Raw genomic sequence first — 21689 nt, forward strand, 5'->3', positions numbered from 1 at the left:
AAACAGCTGATGCTTTGCCCACAGAGCAATAATGACTGCACTTCAAAATATTTCATCATCTATAAAGTGGCTTGATACATCCTAAGATCGCAAAAGATAAGTTATAAAAACGAATCCCTTTTTTACTGCAGAATTTGCACCAAGTTGTTGTGTTACACTTTGAAACCAGTTCCTGACCATAAAATAATAGTGGTGCTATATTTACTAAGCCATTCTGGTAACTCACGCTGGAGCTCTGGTGGAAATCCTGCCAAACAGCTGGAAGCATCAAGACTTCAGAAACATGCCAGGCCCTGGCCACACCCAAGAGGCTCCAGTGCATTTATTTGTGGGCAGAGCTATTGTTTGGCTCAAGCATGCTCTGGCATAGAGGACTGATGAAAACTTAAAAACTAAAAGGGCACCTTCTGATGAAAAACATCCTTTAAGAAGTATAATGTGCTTCTACGGACTACTGACTCTGCTGCCACCCCAAAAAAACATTTATTTGAATTAGACCCAGTCAATTTTCTAAGTAGGTGTTGAATGATTTTGAACCTTCATCATGTCTGAGAGCCAGATATGAATGATTCCAGCAGTGTAGAACTGGTAACTATCCGCGCAACATGAAGCAAGCACTCAAGAACCCTTTACAGATACAGTGCCTTCATTCTTACTCTGCACACTGCACCAGGGTCAGTGTTGTGTGGGGTGGGGTTAATGGGTTGAGTTGGTGGTAACGCTGAGTGAATTTTATGAGATAACTGCAGCTGGCACCAGCAGATTATGCTAAATGTTTATACATCAGTGGTTAGGTCTCAGCTGATTGTGTTCAGTTCAAGGTGCCATATATTAGTGTGTCAGTCATGCCAAGTTGAAAGATTGTGAGTCTAAATTCCACTCTGGAGATTTGGGCTGACACTCTAGTGGAGTTCTGAAACGATGCTTCAATGTCAGAGGTGCTGTTTTTGGATGAGATATTGAACGGAGGCCTCCCTCTGCTCAATGATGTGAATGTAAGAGATCTCCTTGAATTACTTTGAAGAGCAGAGGAGTTATCCTTGTATCCCAAGTTATAGTTATCTCTCAATCAGCATTACCAAAACAAATTCAGAAGACAGTCATTAATAAATGGTGTGCAGGAGCAAGCCATGCATAAATTGGATTGCCATGATTCCTACATCACGTTGGTCATTTCATTTCAAAAAGTACTTCTGCCTGTAAAGCACTTTGGGGTGTAATGAAATGGATGTGGAAAGATCTATATAAACCCAAGTGTTTCTTGTGATCATAGATGAAAGACTACAGTTATGTAAAGTGACTGGATAAACCAGGCTTGTTCACCCTAGAGCAGATTAGGTTAAGGGTAGATTTGATGGAAGTGTTCAAGATTTTGATGGAATAAATGAAGAATAACTTTATCCAGTGACAGAAGGATTGGTAACAGAGGATAAGTATTTAAGGCAAATGAGTAAAAAGCAAAAAGAGAGATGGTGAGTTATTATTTATATGGCAATTGTTGTGATCTAGTTTTGCCAGAAGGCATGATGGGAGAGCTTTAAATAGTAACTTTAAATATATACCTGCAGGAGAAATTTTAGGGCTGTGGAGAAAGGGAAGAAGAACAAAAAAAAACTTGGATAGTTCTTTCAAAGAGCCAGATCAGTGACGATGGACGAAATGGCCTATTTCCATACTATATCATTCTGTGTTTCAGTCCTGATGTAACTGTTAAGAATATGGCCTAAAGTTTTCCAGGCTATTGCATTGCTGCCATTCTACTGATGTCACTCCATCAGCAGCTTCTCTATCAATACTTCCCGTCCATATGTAAATCAGTTTATTCCCTCAGATTGAAGTTTGTCATTACCAACTAATCATTTGTACCCACTTGTGCCTTCACCTGTTTTAAATCTGGAGAGATTTGAAATAAGCAGGAATGTGATCAGCATAAATGAGAAAAATAATATGAATAAGCTTGGATCTAATCCTTCATCGGAACTCATCTCCAATAATGTTAACACATATTACCTCCTGAGCAATTTAAAAATAAAAATGCTTCATTTTAAAAAAATGTAATGCTTATTAATTGTGTCAGCTTCAGGCAATTATTAGTTCTGTCACCTCATGTGGTGTTTGAGGTTGTGCATATAACTGAGGCTGATACCTTAATATATAACCGAGGGACTGCTGCATTGCCATGGGGCTCTGTCCTTCAGATGAGATGCTTTGCTGAAGTCTGTCTGAGGCTCAGATGGTCATAAAAGATTCCAAGGTGTTTGGCACAGAGGGTTTGTGTGGTGTTGTGACCAAGGAGTTGAGTAAGTGCATAGTGTGGTGGTTGGTGTTGCAATAGAGGTATGAGACAGTTGAAAGGAGGGATCCTGGGAGGAGAGTCAATAGTTAAGTTGTAGCTCAGCCTTATTGGTGAACCTTAGAGGAGCTTTCCTGTTCCAGCTCATCCAGGCTCAATGAAAATACAGTAAAACTTACTAATGGCTGGGACTTCAACAGATACTGACAGAGCATGCACACCATAAAATCTACCCAATGTATCATTACACCCCAATATGTGTAGAAAAATGTCACTGTCTAAGTACTGATGCAAATGCACTGTCATCCACCTTTTGCTTGGCTCAGCCAGCATCGGCAACTTAGCACCAAGTCCAGCATGGGTAAGGAACGTCACTCAAAATCTTTCCAGATAATTTCAGAGCATGATTATGTAATTCCCTTAGGGTTGGAGGCCTTATTGTTCCACCTTATACCTCTAAGAAAGTACAAAGCTGGAATTAAAAGACTCCTTATTTATATTTATTTCCAATAACACTATCACCTTCCCTGGACAATATTTCAATCAGTTAATATAGCTTGGTATTTCCTTTATGAGTACTGCATGGATTGAGTAACTGATGTTCTCTGAAGGCCATTATAGCAAAGATATTAGTTCATGCATTAGATAAGAATTTCAAACAAAATTTATGCCTTTCACAGTATAAATTCAGCATGAAAATATACTGCAGATCAATGGAACTGAATTTTGATTTGTTTGCTCTACCTTCATCAAGATAAACCAACTGGAAGGCTTGTTACTGAATGGTGCTTTGAGACATCCAGTAATCTTGACTCAAATTGAAATGTCACTGTCGTAAGGGCATACTGACATAAGGGCATTCCTGTCCTTGCAAGTTATGGACTCATGAGACTAAATTGATTTATGAGCTGATAATGGGGAATTGACATCTGTAATACAGATTGGCATACAGAAGAAGGAACCCTTATTAGTAAGTCTAAAGCTTGAGACCTGCTCTGTAATCCCAAAGTTATGTAAAATAACTATTGGTCCAAAATATTTTCACTCGTCTCAATCAACATCTGTATAAAACCCACTGATCACATTTGGTCTATTTTGTTAGAGGGAGTCTGAGCAGTAGTCTTTACAAATTACTGCATGTTGACATATCAGGGCAGTGCCAACCTCTGCAGATTTCCCAGCATTCAGGCTAGGAAATCCACTGCTGAATCCACATCAGGCTTATCTGGTGCATGTGGAACAAGCCCCTTGAAATGAATTCGAGAAAGCGGCTGCTGCTTGAAAGGTAAATAAAGATTTTTATTTAACTTAATTAACTTAGTGGAAATGTTTTTAATTATTTTTAATCACAAGTTATTATTTTTTAACAATTTTGATGTCTTTAACACCCATATACTTTATTACAGTTCCTCCCCACGTCACAAACACCCGACTTATGTACAACCCATACATATGAACGAACATTTAAGAGACCGGCGGGATGGATTTGCTGTCTGCTGTCGGGCTGCAGGCATCTTCTTCCATGTGGGAACTCAGATTGTGGCAATATCTGACTGGTTGAGTTGAATGTCCCGGTTTAACTAAACATTGTTTCGCCTATGTTTTTATTTAAATATATTGCTGAGTGGCTGCATTTCCGACTTGTGAACTGTTCGAGTCATGAACAGTTCTCAGGAGAGAATCATATTGTAACCTGGTGAACAACTGCAGCAGATCCTAAATGATTTTGAATGTTTTTGAGTCAAAGGCATTCACAAATATTTAAATTCAGCAATAGTTTTTGACAGCTGGTCATGAGGCATCACCAGCTGTCAAAGCCATTGCTGGCTTAGCCAGTCAAGTGATGGCCCCACAGATGAGGTGGAGTTCATCCTCCCACCAGAAAACTGTGCTGTGTCTGCACATGGTCATATGTGGGGATGATCTCAGGGCAGTGGATCTTCCCTAATCTGCAAGATTGTACGGACAATCTCCAGGGGCTTTAGTCAACATCTCTGGCATTCAGCCATTGGAATGGGAAGAAGTCCTGGACATGTCCTTTGAAACTCAGAAGTCCAAGATTTATTTATGGTTTTGGAAGGCCAAATCTGTCAGTTTGCTCCAACATGGAGGTGAACAGAGGAGCCCAGTCTTACTGGGATTTCCCACATCTAGGAAAATCGCATCTTGAATTCTACACACAATCAGGCCTGGCTCTGGAGATGAAAGTAACAACTCAATTGCCAACATAGCTGACTTAATGCATTGTACTGATCGTATCAAACACTTTCTTACCAGTATCTCATACCGGCCTGTAGTTGCTTGCTTACTCCACTGCTTGCTAAAGGATCCAAGACACCAGTGTTGAGGGGTCTGGGCCATAATGTTCAGGTCCAATGTAAGCTACATTTAAGATACTATAAAAATACAAGTTTCCCTAGGTACTATAAGCTGACTGTTGGTCTCAGTGTCAAATGATCTTCATTAACTGACAGAAGAAACACAATGCTAAGTGTTTCACTTTCTGGATATTTATGTATGTTTTCCACCATTAGATAAGGGTATGCAAGTGTACTTATATGGTTTTAAAGGACATTCAGTCATCAATTTTACCAGCATTTGGACAGACACAGTCTGATTAGGAGGAGTCAGCAGGGCTTTGTGTGTAGAAAGTTGTGCTTGATGAACCTTTTAGAGTTTTTTGAAGAGGTAACCAAAAAGGTAGATGAGAGAAGGGCAGTGGATATTGTTTATTTGGACTTTAGCAAGGCCTTTGACAAGGTCCTGCATGGCAGGCTGGTCTGGAAGGTTAGGTCCCATGGAATCCAGGGAGAGTTAGTTAAGTGGATACAAAATTGGCTCGGTTGTAGGAAGCAGAGGGTGGTGGTTGTAGGTTGTTTCTCAGAATGGAGGCTGGTGACTAGTGGTGTGCCGCAGGGGTTGGTGTTGGGACCCTTGCTATTCGTTATTTATATAAATGATTTGGATGTGAATGGACAAGGCTTGATCAGTAAGTTTGCGAATGACACGAAATTAGGAGGTGTTGTTGATAGTGAAGAAGGTTATCGTAGATAAAAGGGGGATCTTGATCAGTTAGAGAAGTGGGTCGAGGAGTCGCAACTGGATTTCAATACAGGTAAGTGTGAGGTGATGCATTTTGGAAAGTTAAACCAGCACAGGACTTATACTATGAACGGTAGGGCACTAGGGAGTGTATTGGAACAGAGGGAACTAGGAGTACAAGTGCATAATTCATTGAAAGCGGTGTCACAGGTAGAGAGGGGGGTTAAAAAGGCATTTAGCACACTGGCCTTCATCAGTCGGGGCATTAAATATAGGAGTTGGAACATAATGTTCAAGTTGTATAAATCATTGATGAGGCCACATTTAGAATACTGTGTACAGTTTTGGTCACCCTGTTATAGGAAAGATGTGGTTAAACTGGAAAGAGTGAGAAAAGATTTACGAGGATTTTGCCAGGACTAGAGGGCCTCAGTTTTCGAGAGAGGTTGGCCAGGCTAGGTCTTTATTCCTTGGAGTGTAGGAGAGTGAGGGGTAATCTTATAGATGTTTATAAAATCACGAAAGACATAGATAAGGTGGATGGTAGCAGTCTTTTCCCCAGGGTAGGGGAATCCAAAACTGGAGGGCATAGATTTATGGTGAGAGGGGAAAGATTTAAAAGGGACTTGAGGGGCAACTTTTTCACGCAGAGAATGCTGAGTATATGGAACGAGCTGCCAGAGGAAGTGGTTGAGGCAGGTACAATAATACCATTTAAGATAATACCATTGGATAGGTACATGGAAGGGCAGAGCTTGGAGGGGTGGGGCTTCGAGGGATATGGGCCAAAAGCAGGAAATTGGGAATAGATGGTGGGTACCATGGTTGGCATGGACTCATTGGGCTGAAGGACCTGTATCCGTGCTGTATTGCTCTATGACTCTATCAGAAATTAATGAAATATATAGCAATGTGTTACCTTGCCATGTTTAACAAGTAGAATCATTAATCAGATATTAACAAAGAGCATTTATGAAAAGCCAATATTCATTTAAAGATCATCCCCAAAAAATGAGCTTATCATTTTAACTAAATTATAATTCTGCCTGATCATTCTAGTCCCATGAATGATATTTGAGGCTTGTGAGTTAAATTGTCTTTGTTATTTTGTCTGCAATGTACTTGAGTTCAGAATACATTATTGCCATTTCACGTCTTAGGAGTTTATGTTTAAATATCCATTGCCTTCAATTGATTGTGACAAATGGCATTTTTATGTTTCATGCCAGTGTTTTGGATGCTTTGCATGAATCAAGCGAAGACTTACAACAGTTTGAAATGAATAATTAAATTATTCTGAGCTTTATTTAGTCCACTGTTCAATTTCTCTGAAGTCCTTTTATCCTCTATTTGATCCCTAATATCTCCATTGAAGTAGCTGCAAGATGTTTAGTAGAAATTTGTTAAGATATCATGTATAAGTTTACAGTTGATTTATAGACTTTATATACATGTTGGCATTTGCAAGGGCTATGATTACAAAAAAAATCGTGAATAATCTTACCCAATTAAAATGAAGAACATAGTCAAAATCAACTTAATGCAATTTTCCACATTCTGCATGGGAGTTTTGACTGTAACTTTGTAACCGATTTGACCTCTGAAGAATCAATGTCAGATGCTGATTGTCTGCATCCCTCTCAGTGATGATGCTAATTCAATGGTTGGGTCATGTCTACCTTGCTTTTGAAAGAACCTTATGCTAATTCGGCTGGATAACTTTTACCAACTTTTTCCTTTAATGCCTTATCTTCCAAGGGTAACACCTTCTACTGTGGCAGACACTAATATCTCATTTAAGTGGCCATTCTTCATACATGCCATGGACATTAAATGGATTCTACTCATGAAGGTTGGCAGCGCCAAAACAAACATTGCTTTATCCTCTCACTGCAGCCTCCATAAGCATTGCTAGATTGTGAATCTCAACATTCACCCTTAAGTCCTGAGAAAAGTGACTGTGATTGTTGCTCTGGTTGAGATTGCTTGGCTCATTGCAGATCAGAAAACTTTTTAATGTGGTATACTCAGCACCATCCCTGTGCTTTTATTTACTGAGATACCAGGGAGATATTTCAATATTTCAGTTTAGTTAACTGCCTTTTCAGCATGGGACCTAACAGGAATACTCAAATTCAAGGTGCTGACGAGAGGACATTGACCTAAAGCACTAACTCTGCTTCGCCCTCCACAGATATTCCCTAACCAGACAAATACTTCCTTCTATTTTGTGCCCTCATTACAGCTGGAGCAGTAGAAGTCAAGTCAATTGCATGGAATAATACAAGCCTCAAAACCTCTTGCTTACATCCAATTTTTTATTGTTTGATAGCAAAGGGAAATAAATAGCAAAAATAATAGTGAAGGTGGAAAATATATGTAACTGTTTTAATTACTGCTGACAGTAAATCCAAAACAATGTGCTTTTATATTTACCACCCAAGCCTCTAATTTAGTCAGCTGATATTGTGTCATTCTAAATGCAATGCATCCTTTAAGTAACATGGTATACTACGGATGTGGAATTTTCAGTTCTATTAAATAATTCTTTCAAAGTAGAACTCAAAACTGCTGCTATATTTACCATATACAGCAATTCTGTGCTGATCCAACAGCAAGAACAGCATTCAATGGAATTGAGTTATGTGGTTCAAGCAGGTAAGTGGAGCTGAGTCCAACATCAGAGCAGATGTGGCTGTATTGGATAGCATTTGGATCCATGGACTGTACAGCTTCCTTCAGCCCCCATTTCATATGTTCTTGTTTATTCTTAGCTTGAAAGAAAATCTCCTAAAATCAAACTGTGAAACTTATTTGTTTTTTTTAAGTTGTTTATTTTTCAATTGCCTGAATCTGCCATGATGTACTCTGAATATAAATCGCAAAATTTAGCTTCTTGAGACACTTCTTCTGCATGAAATGCATTTGAAGCTTGCCCAAAATAAACCCTGGTGATACTTTGATTTACAGCTTGATTAAAATGTGCACAGCTTCCTGAAATAAAGCATCACCATTCCTCTTTCAGCAGTCTCAGTTATCAACTGTATAATTTGACAATTCAATCCATTTTTCACAGTTCTGTATTTGTGAAGGAAAATCTTTCATATTAGCAGACATTTTGTTCCTCACGATTTTGCTTTCCAAATGGAATTTGCAGGTTGGAATCTCCAACCCGGACTCTGACAATGGAAGCCCCAAAGGGAGTACATATCACTGCAGCCGAAGGAGAGCTTAAGGCTACCTGTCGAAGAGAACTAGAGCTCCAGTCTACGGATGGGGAGGTAAGCTCTTGTGAGGGAGACTTGAACTCGTGAGGCTTGTTATTGATTCAGTTCCCTTTTATCAGGATAGTGATTGGCCAGGAACTGGACATAAAAAGAGGGCAAATGATGTACTGCAGTTGATTTACAGAAGACTAGAAGCCAATAATTACATTTATGTGGTTGGATTGCACAGAAAAGATGCACTGGAGAAAGTGCAGAAGTGATAAGAAGGTTGGTAGCAGCTGCCAGGGAAGATTCTTCGCTGGAAGGCATAAAGCTAAGTAGAGACCTGTATGGTATCTAAGATTGGTTTTCTGAGATCCAAATCTCAGCTTGTGCTGCAGAAGGTGGGAGAGGGTTGAGGGGTTTCATTGTACATTCGCAGCAGAAATGGTAGCAGAGCTGTTTGCTGAAGTGAGGTTTGGATGAAGAACAGATGTTTTTCTGCAGGGGTGGGGGGCGGTGGGGGAGAAAGGGAATGTTATCTAGTTTGGAGCCATCTTTGATCTGCATTAGAACATCCAATGGATGGTCACTGAGGCCTTGTATTGTGTTCATAGTATGCATTGGCCTCCAGTTGGGCCTGCTGAATTCCAAATTGTGCATTCCCCCCCTTCCTTTCCTTTCCCAAACTCCTTGTTATGGCTCTGAGGGACCTCCAATGAAACACTCACTTCATGGCTGTTTTGGTCTTCAAATTATAGGAAGAAAGTTTAACATTGAACTTTATTCCTAGTTGTCTCATTAACCACCATGAAACCCTTCTAGATGTAATAATCCACCAGTTTATGCATTCTTCACTGTGAGGTGTTAAATAATTGAACTTAAAGAAAATAAATCAGATGGAAATATCACCCTCTAGCCCATTGTTAGAGCAGTGCTGAGCTTGTGCTGAATACAACTGCATGGAAAGCCTCAGGAAAATTGCATTTGATATGGTTATCAGAGCTAATGCCTCTGTTCCATTTTCCTCACCCCCTATGGCAAATACATACCAGTGGTGTTGTTTCCCTCTGTTAGAAGAAGGGCCCAGATAACATCCAAATAATACTTTTAAAAATAATTTTGCAGATATTACAGATGTGCCAACCACAATATTCCATTTATCCATCGATCCATGTTTCAAGATAGGTGTCAGGAAAAATAATACAACCTCAATGTACTGATAGCTTGATTAAATTTTTGAAGAAGGGAACTCTTAGCTCTGACAATACTGATCAATTTCCTTGCACTAATTATAAATGTCTCTGCGAAATATTTGAGTTTCTCCAAATTGTTTGTGAACTAATATCTCAAATTAGATGTTTGCCAAGAGTAGTTGCACAGAATAAAACTGCTAGGGGCTGACATTGGCAAAATCCACTGGGATAAGTATTTTTAGAAATTAATAAACCATTTGTCAATATGCTTGAAGGACTGTCACAAAATGGTGTTCAATCGATAGATTTTAATCCAAGTTATTACTTCTGGTTGGTTCAACTATAACTACAAGAAATCTAGTGGCTGCTGGTTCATTTAAAGGCACATTTCTGAAGTATAGGTCTCCATTTTCAAGATTATAAGAAATTACTTTTAGCTGCTTCCTCAATGACCTTACTTCCTTCTTAAGATCAGAAATGAGGATGTTCGCTGATGATTGTTCAAATCCATCTGCAATTCAACAAAAAAAGACATAAGACCAAGACAAAATTCAAGCATGATAAGTGATAAGTAAAAATCCTGCCACACAATTGCCAGGCATCTACTATGTCCTGCAGAGAGATGTAACCACCCATTCTTGACATTCATAACATTGCCATCATTGAATCTTCCATATCATCATCTTGGGGTTACCACTGATCAGAATCTTAACTGAACCACCAAATATATAATGTAGCTACAAGAGCAGGTCACAGGCTGGGCACCTTTTGATTCTACAAAGTCTTTCCAAGATCTGACCCTCACTTGCCCTTGAGAAGGGTAATGGTCAACTACCTTCTTGGACCATAGCTGTCCTTCCAAAGAAGCAGTCCCACAGTGCTTCTGGATAGGGAGTTCCAGGATGTAGACCCAGTGATAATGAATGATCTGCAATCTATTTCCCAGTCAGGGTGATGTGCAGCTTGGAGTGGAACCTGCAGGTTGTCGTGCTTCCATGCACCTGTTGTCTCTGTCCTTTTTGGTAATAGAGGTCACAGGTTTGGAAGGTATGTTTGGGATAGCCTGGGTGACTAACTGCATTGCATTTTATAGAAGCTACACACTGGAACCACTGTGATTTGGTGCTGGAGGAATGAATGTTTAGAATGTAGGTGGAATTGCATCAAGTGGGATGCTTTGCCTTGGGGATCGCCTCGAGCTTGTTGAGAGTTGTTGGAGCTGCATTCGTTCGGGCAAGTAGAAAGTATTCCATCAAGATCCTGATTTGTGTCTTTTATATAATAGAAAGGCCTTGCGTCTCAGGAGATGAGTCACTCACAGCAGGATACCCTGCCTCTGACGTGCTCTTGTAGCCATGTTATTTATGTGGCTGTTGCAGTTGAGCTTCTGGTCAGTGGTGACTGCCAGGATATTAATGGTGGGGAATTCGGTGATGCTAGTGCATTGAGTGCCAAGGTGTCAGGGGTGGGTGGGTGGTGAGACTTCCTCTTGCTGATGTTCATTGCCTGGCACTTCTGTGGCACAGTTTTTACTTGCTATTTATTAGCCCACACCTAATGCATGTATGCATGGGCTGCTTCATTTGTGACCCTGTATCAGGCCCACAGAAACGTGAAAACGCTGCTGGATCCTGAACGCCACCTTTATGTATGGCTCCCTCAGGAGGTGAAGAGAGGCCCAGCCTGCAACTACGCAGTGTTACTACACACTGACCTCCTACCAGTCCTCACAGTTAGAAAGCTAAGCCTGGTTAACACAATGGTCGAGCAGATGCAGGACAACCCCTCAAGCTGGCATCTCTTTACCTTGCCTCGGTGAAGAAGCTTCCTTTGACTATAAAGCTGCCGAACAATAATCAGCCCAGAATGAGGAGAAAGAAAAGATTGATCTCATTGGGCATTTGCCAAGCTGTTGACCTGGTGCCAGTGTGGACGGTGATCAGGGTCCTCCCATGCATTCTTTCCAACATGCTCAGCCTTAAAATTGCAGTGGGGATGAGAATGTCACCCACCTCCTGCATAAGATATGGGGAGAGATGTGCTGGTGTCTTCCCCAGTTCAACTCTTAACAGTTTGAAAATGTGGGGCTTTGTGCTATAAGACCTGTCCTGAGCATACACATTGAGACAGACATTAGTTGCTGCTGGGAGACCCTGTTGCCATAAGGCATCTTCAAGCAGAAGTAACTATCACAACAAGAACCAAGGGCTGCCAATTATTTCAATCCAAGGTCCAGGATTATGTGTTGTGGGATGTACTCAAGCGAGGTATGAGCTATGTAAAAAAAGCTTTGGAGGACAGTGTCTATGTAATGCCACTCCCCACCTCATCTCCTTTACACAAAATGTACAAGAGGGCGCAGCCTTTGTGGTGTGCTTTTATAAATAAGAAAAATCAATTGTTCTGCGTACAACTTGGTATGTTTTGATTGTATGTTTGGTATGTTTGGCTTCCATTAAGCTAACCAACTATGCACATTTTCCATGAAATAAAGTAGTTAGTTGCGTAAAAAAGGCATAACAGGAATATTTTCAACTTGCCCTCATGACTTCAGCTCCAATACTATTCAAGAAGCCCCAGGACAAAGCAGCCCCCTTGATTGGCACTCCATCTACCACTGATTCCCTCCACCATCTGTGCACAGTAGTTGCAGTGTGTACCATCTGCAAAACATGACTCCTGACAGCTACTTGCAAATCTATGACTTCCACAATCAAGAGGGATAAGAGAAATTAGTACATGGGAATACCGCCCCAAGCAGATTCCCCTCCAAGTCTCATACTATCCTGATTTGGAAATAAATGGCTATTCATTCATCACCACTAGATTTAAGTCCTGGAACTCCCTTTCCAAATTGACTGTGGGTGTTCCATCACGGGAAGGATTTTAACAGTTCAAGATGGTGGCTCACCACAGCCGCTACAAAAGCAATTAGAGATGCTAAAGAAATGTCAGCTTTAACAGCATCCCTTACATTCCATATTTAAATAAAGGTATGTTCTGAGAATAAGCTACAAAAGTATTATCAGACATGTAAAATTGGAAATCTTCGTTGGTTGAGGGTGAACAATAGAATGTCACTTAATTGAATCAAGTATTGTTTGAAGCCATGAAAGCAAAATTTGAATTATTTATGGATATCTTCTGAGATGAAATTAGTTGCTTGCAGTCATTCTTTAGCATGTTTTCAGGATTGCTTTTCACAGCTGTGACTGTCATTGTTTCATGCTAAGTGATTAGACTGGGGTCATTTTGATCAACAATTAAAGCCTCAGAATAAGTGAAGAGTACAGCCACATCTAATGAGTGTTTGTTTAAAATGAGTGTTTGTTTAAAATGATACTGGGACAGTAGCAGGGGCTGTGTCATGAGTATACGGAGAAAGTTCATGATCATTAAAAGATGATAGTCTGATTATGAGCTCATCAAAATCACTTCAGAGTGTCACGTGAGTTAGGGCTTGTCAGATCAGAAGTCAGTCATTTGATTCACTATTGTTATCTAAAAGATTTGTCAATTTTTAATTACCCTTTGTAGTATCACCAGGCAAATTCTGGATTGTTGCATGTTTGATATGGCACTTCCAAAATTCAGACACATATTCCCATTTGCAATAATTATCCAGTCAAAATATCTTCGACAGCAAATTATTGGGATGCTATGACTGTGAAGGAGTCACAGAGAGACTGGAGCTGTAATTGTAAACGATCTTTATTCAGCACAACAAGCAGGCGTTCTGGAAGAATCTCTCTTAGATGAATCTTGAAAGAATCTCACTGAATTTAAAGTACATTGAAGTTGTATATTCTTTAAGCACAAAGATAACAGCAGGTGATTAAATACAGTTTCAACTTCAACATTTGGGTGAGAGCAAAAGGATCCATAGAATTATATATTTACATTGGGACCACCCTTAACTGATAAGAAACTGATACAACTGATTAGAACACCTTTGCAATATTCAAACACCTTTGTTGGGAATCCAGACACCCAAAACAGCCTTCTTTTATCACTGTTTGAGAAATGGCCCTTTCTGCATACAGTGGTGTGTATTCATGCAGCTAGATTCAAGAATGGTTCTCGTTTGTATTAATGGCTGCTATCCATACACCACCTGAAGGATGCCCCACACCTAACATTCCGGTACAAGGAAATGAGTTAAAGTTTAGGAAATCTGAAAGGAATTCAGCCAGTAATGTTACACTTAAATAACAAAAGCAATTTGCACTGCTACTGTGGAATGCCTTTGAAGAATACCGTATTGGTTCTGGCCAGAAGCATTGCATCCGAGCTGGCAATTTCATCCTCCTTGACCACAGTTACAAACTCCATCAATTTGTTTGCCGCATCATCTCATAATCTTAGAAAATTCATGTCATGGAAGGAGGTATTTGGACAAAAAGTGAGTGAATCCACTCCCCCCCCACAGCCTACAACCAGGTTCTAAATTATCCATAGTCCTGCAAGTTACATCTATTCAATTGCACATTTGGTAAATGTGATGAGAGAAACAAAGGACTGCAGATGCTGGAATCTAGATGAAAAACACGATGATGCTGGAGGAACTCAGCAGGCCAGGCAGCATCTGTGGAGAAAAGCAGGTGGTCAAAGTTTTGGGTCAGGACCCTTCTTCAGGACTGAAGACAGGAAAAGGGGAAGCCCAATATATAAGAGGGAAAAGCAGAGCAGTGATAGGTGGACAAAAGAGGGGAGGCGGGGTGGTTACAAGTAGTGATAGGTAGATGCAGGTAAGAGATAGTGATAGGCAGGTGTGGGGGAGGAGGAGAGAGCAGGTCCACCGGGGGATGGGTCAAAGGTAAGGAGGAAAAAAGGGGTAGAAGAAAGAGAGATAGGCTAGGAAAGGGAAGAAAAGAAGAGGCATGGTTGGGGGGGGGTGCGGGGGGGTGTTGTGGAGATTACTTAAAGTGGGAGAATTCATGTGATGAGGGCTTTGGTCTCCACCATCCTTTTAGGTGGTGAGTTTCAGCCTCTGGTTAAATAAAGTTTTCCTATCTCCCTACTAAACCTTCTATCAACTAACTTAAATCTCCATCCCTTAGTCTTTCGACCGCTGAAGAAGGAAATGCCCCTTCTATCCCTTAGTCTTTCGACCGCTGAAGAAGGAAATGCCCCTTCCATTTATTCTAGGCTGCTGATAATGTGACTCCAAGATTTTCAGCTAAATATACATTTGAGTCTCCTATGCTCCAAAACAAAACTACTTCAGCCTCTGAAAATAAAAAAAAATCTGCAGATGTTGGACATCTAAATATAAACAGGAAAAGCTAGAAACGCTCAGCAGGGAGCATCTCATACAATCATAGAGTCACGTAGCATAAAAGCAGGCCCTTCAAGCATCTATCCATCAAGCATCTATCTATTCTAATCCCACTTACCAGCACTTGGTTTGTAGTCTTCTATGGCTTTGTGATTCAAGTGGTCATCCAGATACTTTTAAAATGTTGTGAGAGAACCTGCCTGTACCACCTTCTCAGGCAGTGCATTCCAGATTGCAATCACCCAAGGGGGAAATTTCTTTTCCTCAAATCCCTTCCAACTCCCTTACTCCTCAATTTAAACCTATGATCTCTGGTTTTAGATGTCTCTGTTATGCAGGAAAAATCATACTATCTACTTTATCTATGCCCTTCATTATTTTGTATATTTCTATCAACTTCCTCTACTGCAATGAAAACAAGCATATCCAGTCTCTCATCCTAACTGAAATGTTAGGACCCACTTAATCCCAATTAATACTGGGTTAGATGAAATCGCCCGCTATTATAGCTCTATTGCTCTTACGACTCTCTGTGATTTGAACATAGAACATAGAACACTACAGCACAGTGATGTACTGACATTTTATCCTGTAAAAAGATCTATCTAACCCTTCCCTCCCACATTGCCCCCCATTTCTCTATCATTCATATGTCCCATAAATGTCCCTAATGTATCTGCCCCCACTGTATCTGCCCCCACAACCTCTGCCGGCAGTGCATTCCATGCACCCACCATGCTCTGTTTAAAAAAACTTACCCCTGACATCCCCCTTATACCTTCCTCCAATCACCTTAAAATTATGTCCTCTCATATTAGCCATTGTTGCCCTGGGAAAAAGTCTGATAGCAACAATACCATATTCCCAAAACTAAATTCACCTGCCTTACCAGTCATGTTCCTTGCATTAAAATAGATGCAATTTAGCTTTCCAATCCTCCCATGTGGTTTTACATCCCCATGCCTGCTTGTTCTACTGGACTGACTTAGTTTTTCTTTTGTATGTGACTGTACCTCCCCCATAACTGCACACCTGTGCCCCATTCCTCTGTCTTGCACCAGAAATGTTAACTCTGCTTCTCTTTCTTGCTGAGTCTTTCCAGCATTTTCTGTTTTAATTTCAGTCAGTCTAATCTTTTCTCATAACTAAAATTTCCAGTCCTGTTCTTCCTATTGGAAGTTACACTCACATAGCCTCCATCCTAGTCTTCCACAATATCATTTGCTCCTCCCTCTTCTGATATGGCTAAGGTCCATAGGTAGGCTTTTTGTTGCCTTCAAACTGAGCAGATTAAAGCCCTGTTGGGGTTAAAGGCAGAGAGTGAACATATCACCTGCATGATGGCTTTATTCTGGAATACAACACAGTTCCACTGAAATTCTGTCCCATATTTTATTTCCAATTGTTTTCTGGTAAAAAGGTCTGATTGTGTCTTCTGTACTTCACTTCTCCATCTTGGAGGCACATATGGGAATTCCATCCAGTAAAGCCTAATAAAGACTCAGGTGAGAGCACAGAGAGTCCAAATGGGTTCAACTTTTACCAACACAAGGGAACAAAGCTTGGAGTGATTTATGTTCAGCATTTGCCCTGCCAGATCCATTGGTAGCTGATAAATGGAACAACATAGCTTTCTGTTTAGTCCTTCCAAGATCCATCCCACTCTCGTAAAGGACGGAGTTGTTTCCTAGGCCTCGTCAAATCACCACACCCATGCTGAGTTGCTGAGCAAGATTGACAATTAATCCCACTCTCCTGCATGTTCCCTCCTGGAGCAGATAGCCTTGCGATATTATTATTTTTAAAAAATAACATTTGTCACCAGGAAATGCCTTTAAAGAAGGCCATGAAAAATCTAGACCATGGCATGGCTGCATTTGTAAGATTGGAGAATAGAGTTAGTATCAAAGAGGCTGGTATTATGCAGTCTCACCATTGAATTAGCCCTAGCAAAATGTGACTCCAAGATATTCAACTAAATAGAAGATTCAATTTTCATTAGCTGCCATAAAAATAAGTGTCTTTTGGTGACACATATATTGCAGCTCGGACAGTTTCTTTAGTTTCCAAGTTAATTGTACTATCATAAAGAATGCAGGGCAGCAGAGAGAGAGATAAATCATAAGATTAAGGCTAACGGTTGGTTAACTTGAACAGGGTTAAGCAGGTGGCTGTTCCACTATGGCACACTGGATCAGCAGAACTGACAAACTATTAGTGCCGATGCAGACTTGAATGACTTTTACCTGCAGAACAAATGCTCCTGTACTTAAAGAATCACAATGGTTTTGTCTTCGGAGAGCATTTGTTCCATTGTTTGATACTGATAGCATGTTGGTTATACTTGTACTACTTTACTTAGCATAGGCAAGAATTAATATATAATTCTTTTTAAGTGGGGGTTTACAGATTACAGTTGAAAATTGCGTGACCTATTTCTCTCGAGGTAGGTGACGATTCCCCATATCATCTACTCGCAAAGATTTATTCACCTGCCAGGTGCCCTCTTAATCTTTTGTAAAGTGAGAGAACCAAACCCACTTCGGTTTTAGCCCAAAAAATGCAACTCTGGCAAAAGTCATCTGATCCAACGATCTGTCCTTACCCCTCCACCTCACTCACACCTTCTCCTTACCTTATAGCCCTGGCACTAGCTTTGCCCGTTGATGACTCAGTCTACAGAAAATATGTGTTAACTGCAAATAAAGCCTTGTTCAACATCATTCTTTTCCCCAATTTTAACAAAGAAGTAGAAAAATAATTGTCCAACAAGCTGTGTCTGGTGAAGACTAACAGCAAAGAATTTATAAAATTACATTTCATTGTTTTTTTTAGCAAATAACAAGAAATCTTAGTCTGCCTTCCCACAGCTAGAAAGGGAGATAAGACATAATGATGCAGACAGCTTCACCTCTCAGACTCTTCTTCCCTTTTTCATTTTGCCATAACTGTTTGTCATTCTGCACCTGCAGGCAGAGAGTCCAAAAACAGTTTAATTTCATGGATCTACTGTTCCAGCCAAAGCGACAGCACCTTAACTCTTTCAAGCCTATTTTCCTTAACCATCCTCCTATAGATTTTAATAGTCATCTGAGCTAAGAGCCAGGCCATTAGTTGAACCATGTTTTATCCTGCTGAGCAGATCTATTACCCCAACTCAAACTGAGAGAGCCCAGGACTAAGAAAGCTGTTCCAACAATGGTTGCCCAGTCCTGCACACTTGGTATGTTGCAATAAAAAGGCCATCTTCCAATCCACTGTGGGAATTCGTTCCTCTGGCTGCTCTTTTTAAAAGCATGGTCCAGTTTTCTTACCAAGGACTATCATAAACTCATCGCCTGGATCTAAAAGCAATGCTGGTTTCTGGGAGAAACAAGGCAGTAATCTGTCACTGGCCCCTGGGAAATTCAGGGCTGCATATGTTTTATGAGAAACTATAACGTAGGAGAGAATACTTAATGAAAGAATAGGATTTGGTCAGCAAAATATGGGAAGGGCATGAAACCTATTTGGTGCTAAGTATGAAATAAATTGGATTCATCAGCATTTCTAGAATGTGTCATGTTTCATAACAGACCCCTGAAGATAAGTTACACCATTATAAAGCTGCATGTGTTATTTCAATGTTGTCGGTGGTTCTACACTGGGGCTGTCTTGTAAACCAGCATGAACTAAGTGGAACAAAATGTTCATGATGTTTAATTGCAGTATTTAATAAACATCAGCATACATCCAGCTTACGCTGCTGGGGCCATGCCAGCATCACAGAGCATACCCTTTTACCAGTGAATAAAATGTCTTTTTTTTTACTTCAGATATTTTTAAATGCAAAAACAATCCGATTGGGAAACATCCCCCAGGGTTCAGCCTCTTCACCCTCAGCCAGTTCTTCAAACCTGCGTCAGACTGTCTATGAAGTATGTGTGTGTCCCAATGGCAAACTCTTTCTGTCTCCGGCATCAGTGGGTTCCACCTGCCAGTCCAGCAGCAACGTCTGTTTGCGGATTTAAACCTATTAACGCAGTTGCAACTTTACCACCGTAAAAGCCTTTTCGGTACTGTCCCTTGGCTCTGTTTGACTCTGACGGTGAATTGGGAACCACGATGAAGCTACAAAGCCTCTGCTGGAACAGAGCAGGAGGATATGGCTGCCTTTCAAATGGTAATGGTTGAGCCAGTGTATTAACTGTCAATGACGAGATAAGCCTGCACCAGGACAAACTGGATGCCACCCTTCTTTCCAGAAAGGGGTGAAATACACAGGTGCCTTTGCTAATCCAAGTAAAGCACATAGTTATTTTTTATTGTTAGCAGGACCTGGTTATGAAAGGAATGAGCATTTAATACCACAAATACAATAATGTCATTTCTCAGAACTTTAGTTTCCTTTTTAACATTTAACTGGACTTTAGTTTTGCCATGTAGTTAAAAACAGGAATTCATGGGATTGCTGAATAGTTTTGACTGAACATTTAAATGAAGTGTGGTATTTTGCATGTCAGTCATCAGAAAAGGAATGAACAAATCGTTCTTTTGTGTCTCCTTTTGTTTTCTAATGTGTAAAGAAATCATTTTAGCTGTAACTTCCAGATTCTTTCCTAACCTAGTTGGTGAAACTATAGCTTTGTGATATTGATAATTTTTGTGATGTGGTATAAACCAAAGAATGGAACATGTGATGTAAATTCCAAACACTGCACAATGCAGCTAGTACTAACCAGTATGATAGCATCAAGAGCATTACGGAGATATAGGGGGTGAGCAAACATTTCCTAAACTTGGTGAAAAACACCCAGAATTGACAATCTGACTGTACCCTACCGAATAAATCATGGGCTATTGATCCCAAATCTCAACTTCTTAAATCTTTGATTCAAGGATAAATTGAAAAATGTGGTGCTCCCTCAACCTAGCAAAGCTTGGTTTTGGTTCTGGTTCTACTGAACCACTTAATTTAAATTTGTACTCATCCCTAAAGGACATTACATCTCATCGTTTATGTGTTACACCAGGCCTGCTAGTTATTTTCTTTTATTTCTTTACTAATCTCATTAAAGTACATTTTCTTTATGTAAGAAAAATTTAATCTGAATGATAAAGGAAACTATTTTCTTACACATTCTATGCAAATGTTTGTAAAATTGCAATATTGCCAAAATGACAAAAGCTGTGCTTTTGTATTCTTTATGTCTCTTGCTTTATGTAAAATGAAAACATTTTTTCTACTTATAAGAGAGGAGCTGTATGTCTTGTTAACTGTAGCTAAGGGTTATTAGACCTCTTGTCAGACTCACCGTACCTTCATGGATTAAAAACCAGGTTTGAAAAGTTGTCAGTTAAATTATGTTTGACTTCCAAAGCAAATTTGACTGAAGAAGTTTGGCCATAGTTTGCTCCCAGCAAAAGCAGCTGGCTTCAAATAAAGCTGTGGCCAGTTGGTTGAGAGGAAGGCGTTATAGAAACTGTTTGTAGAAGACTATCTTAAATGGCCTTGAATATTAGCAACCCTTTAAAATTGTTATTGTTTTATTCATTTTATTCTGCTGCATTGCTAAGAATGGATAAATTAATGGGACTAAGGTTGTATTACATACAGTTTTGGTAATATGTTTATTATGGATATATTTATCACTCCTTGTTTCATAAGTACATGGAGGAATTTAAAATAGAGGGATATGTGGGAGGAAGGGATTAGATAGTCTTAGGCGAGGTTTAAAGGTCGGCACAACACTATGGGCCAAAAGGCCTGTATTGTACTGTACTGTCCTATGATAAGTAAAGTAAAGCAGATCAAAAAATCTGTTTAGGAGGTCTTTAAGTTATAATGTCAGTGAATATGAATAAGGAGGTTGATAGATGTGAATTGATTTTAAAAGGAAGTGAGCTTCAAAATCAACTGGGCTGTCTGAACCCAGTTTCGTAAGGTCAGTTTATTGGGACAAATCTGGATATCAATTAGGATTTATACCAGGGGACCAATTCTAAATTTTGGCAACTGACCAGTTTTAGATCTGACTGATATATCTTAGTATAATGGTAGCACTTGATCAAAATATCCAGTCAAATTCAGTATGATCAGCCTGACAGGTAGCATGCTGTTGGTTTTGAATGCAGCCTTTGTAATTACCTGACTATATTGACAGCTGTTACACTGTAAAAATGCAATTAGATATTGGACTCCAGTAACTACAATTATAATTACATCACCTATATCATCAGACTGACCTCAGCAAGTCATGCATTGCCCATCTAAAAATTTAGCTTTTAAAAAAAAATGTATGGCAAATAAAACTTTTGTTCAGAATATATACAGTGAAACTTTTCAAACTTGGTGTTTAATATGTTTCTTATTTCAGTGTTTTGCTATTTTACTTTGTGACTGTGTATACATATATATTTTGGTGAATTTAAGAATGAAATAATTGAAAATAAGGAGGTTTTGTTTAAAGATGCTGGCTGCTGTAGACCTATCATTGTTCAGTTGGTCTCCAGTGATGTCTGAGGTGAAAGGTGTAGAAGGCCGTCTGGAGTGTGACAAGGAAGCTGTCACACCACAGCACTTCTGCTTCCAGGTTTTCCCTGTTGCTGCATAAGGGATAAGGAGTCCGCCTGATCCTTTCAGGACAAATCTCATTGGCAGTGGTGCTGATGGGATCTGAACAAGAACATGGAAC

At 39.9% G+C, this 21689-nt stretch overlaps 1 protein-coding gene across 2 annotated transcripts in view; it reads left to right on the top strand.

The window, feature by feature from the left end:
- The window catches only part of LOC127584923 (zeta-sarcoglycan), a 740120-nt gene extending 720773 nt beyond the window's left edge, over positions 1-19347 (top strand). For both annotated transcript variants that reach the window (XM_052041943.1, XM_052041951.1), the window contains exons 7-8: positions 8493-8616; positions 18831-19347. In XM_052041943.1, the coding sequence (XP_051897903.1) occupies positions 8493-8616; positions 18831-19025 (319 nt within the window). In that variant the 3' untranslated portion in view covers positions 19026-19347. The remainder of the gene's footprint in view (positions 1-8492; positions 8617-18830) is intronic.
- The last annotated feature ends 2342 nt before the right edge of the window (positions 19348-21689 follow it).

The sequence above is a fragment of the Pristis pectinata genome, chromosome 2 (genome assembly GCF_009764475.1).
Source record: "Pristis pectinata isolate sPriPec2 chromosome 2, sPriPec2.1.pri, whole genome shotgun sequence".
In the NCBI taxonomy this organism is placed as follows: Eukaryota; Metazoa; Chordata; class Chondrichthyes; order Rhinopristiformes; family Pristidae; genus Pristis; species Pristis pectinata.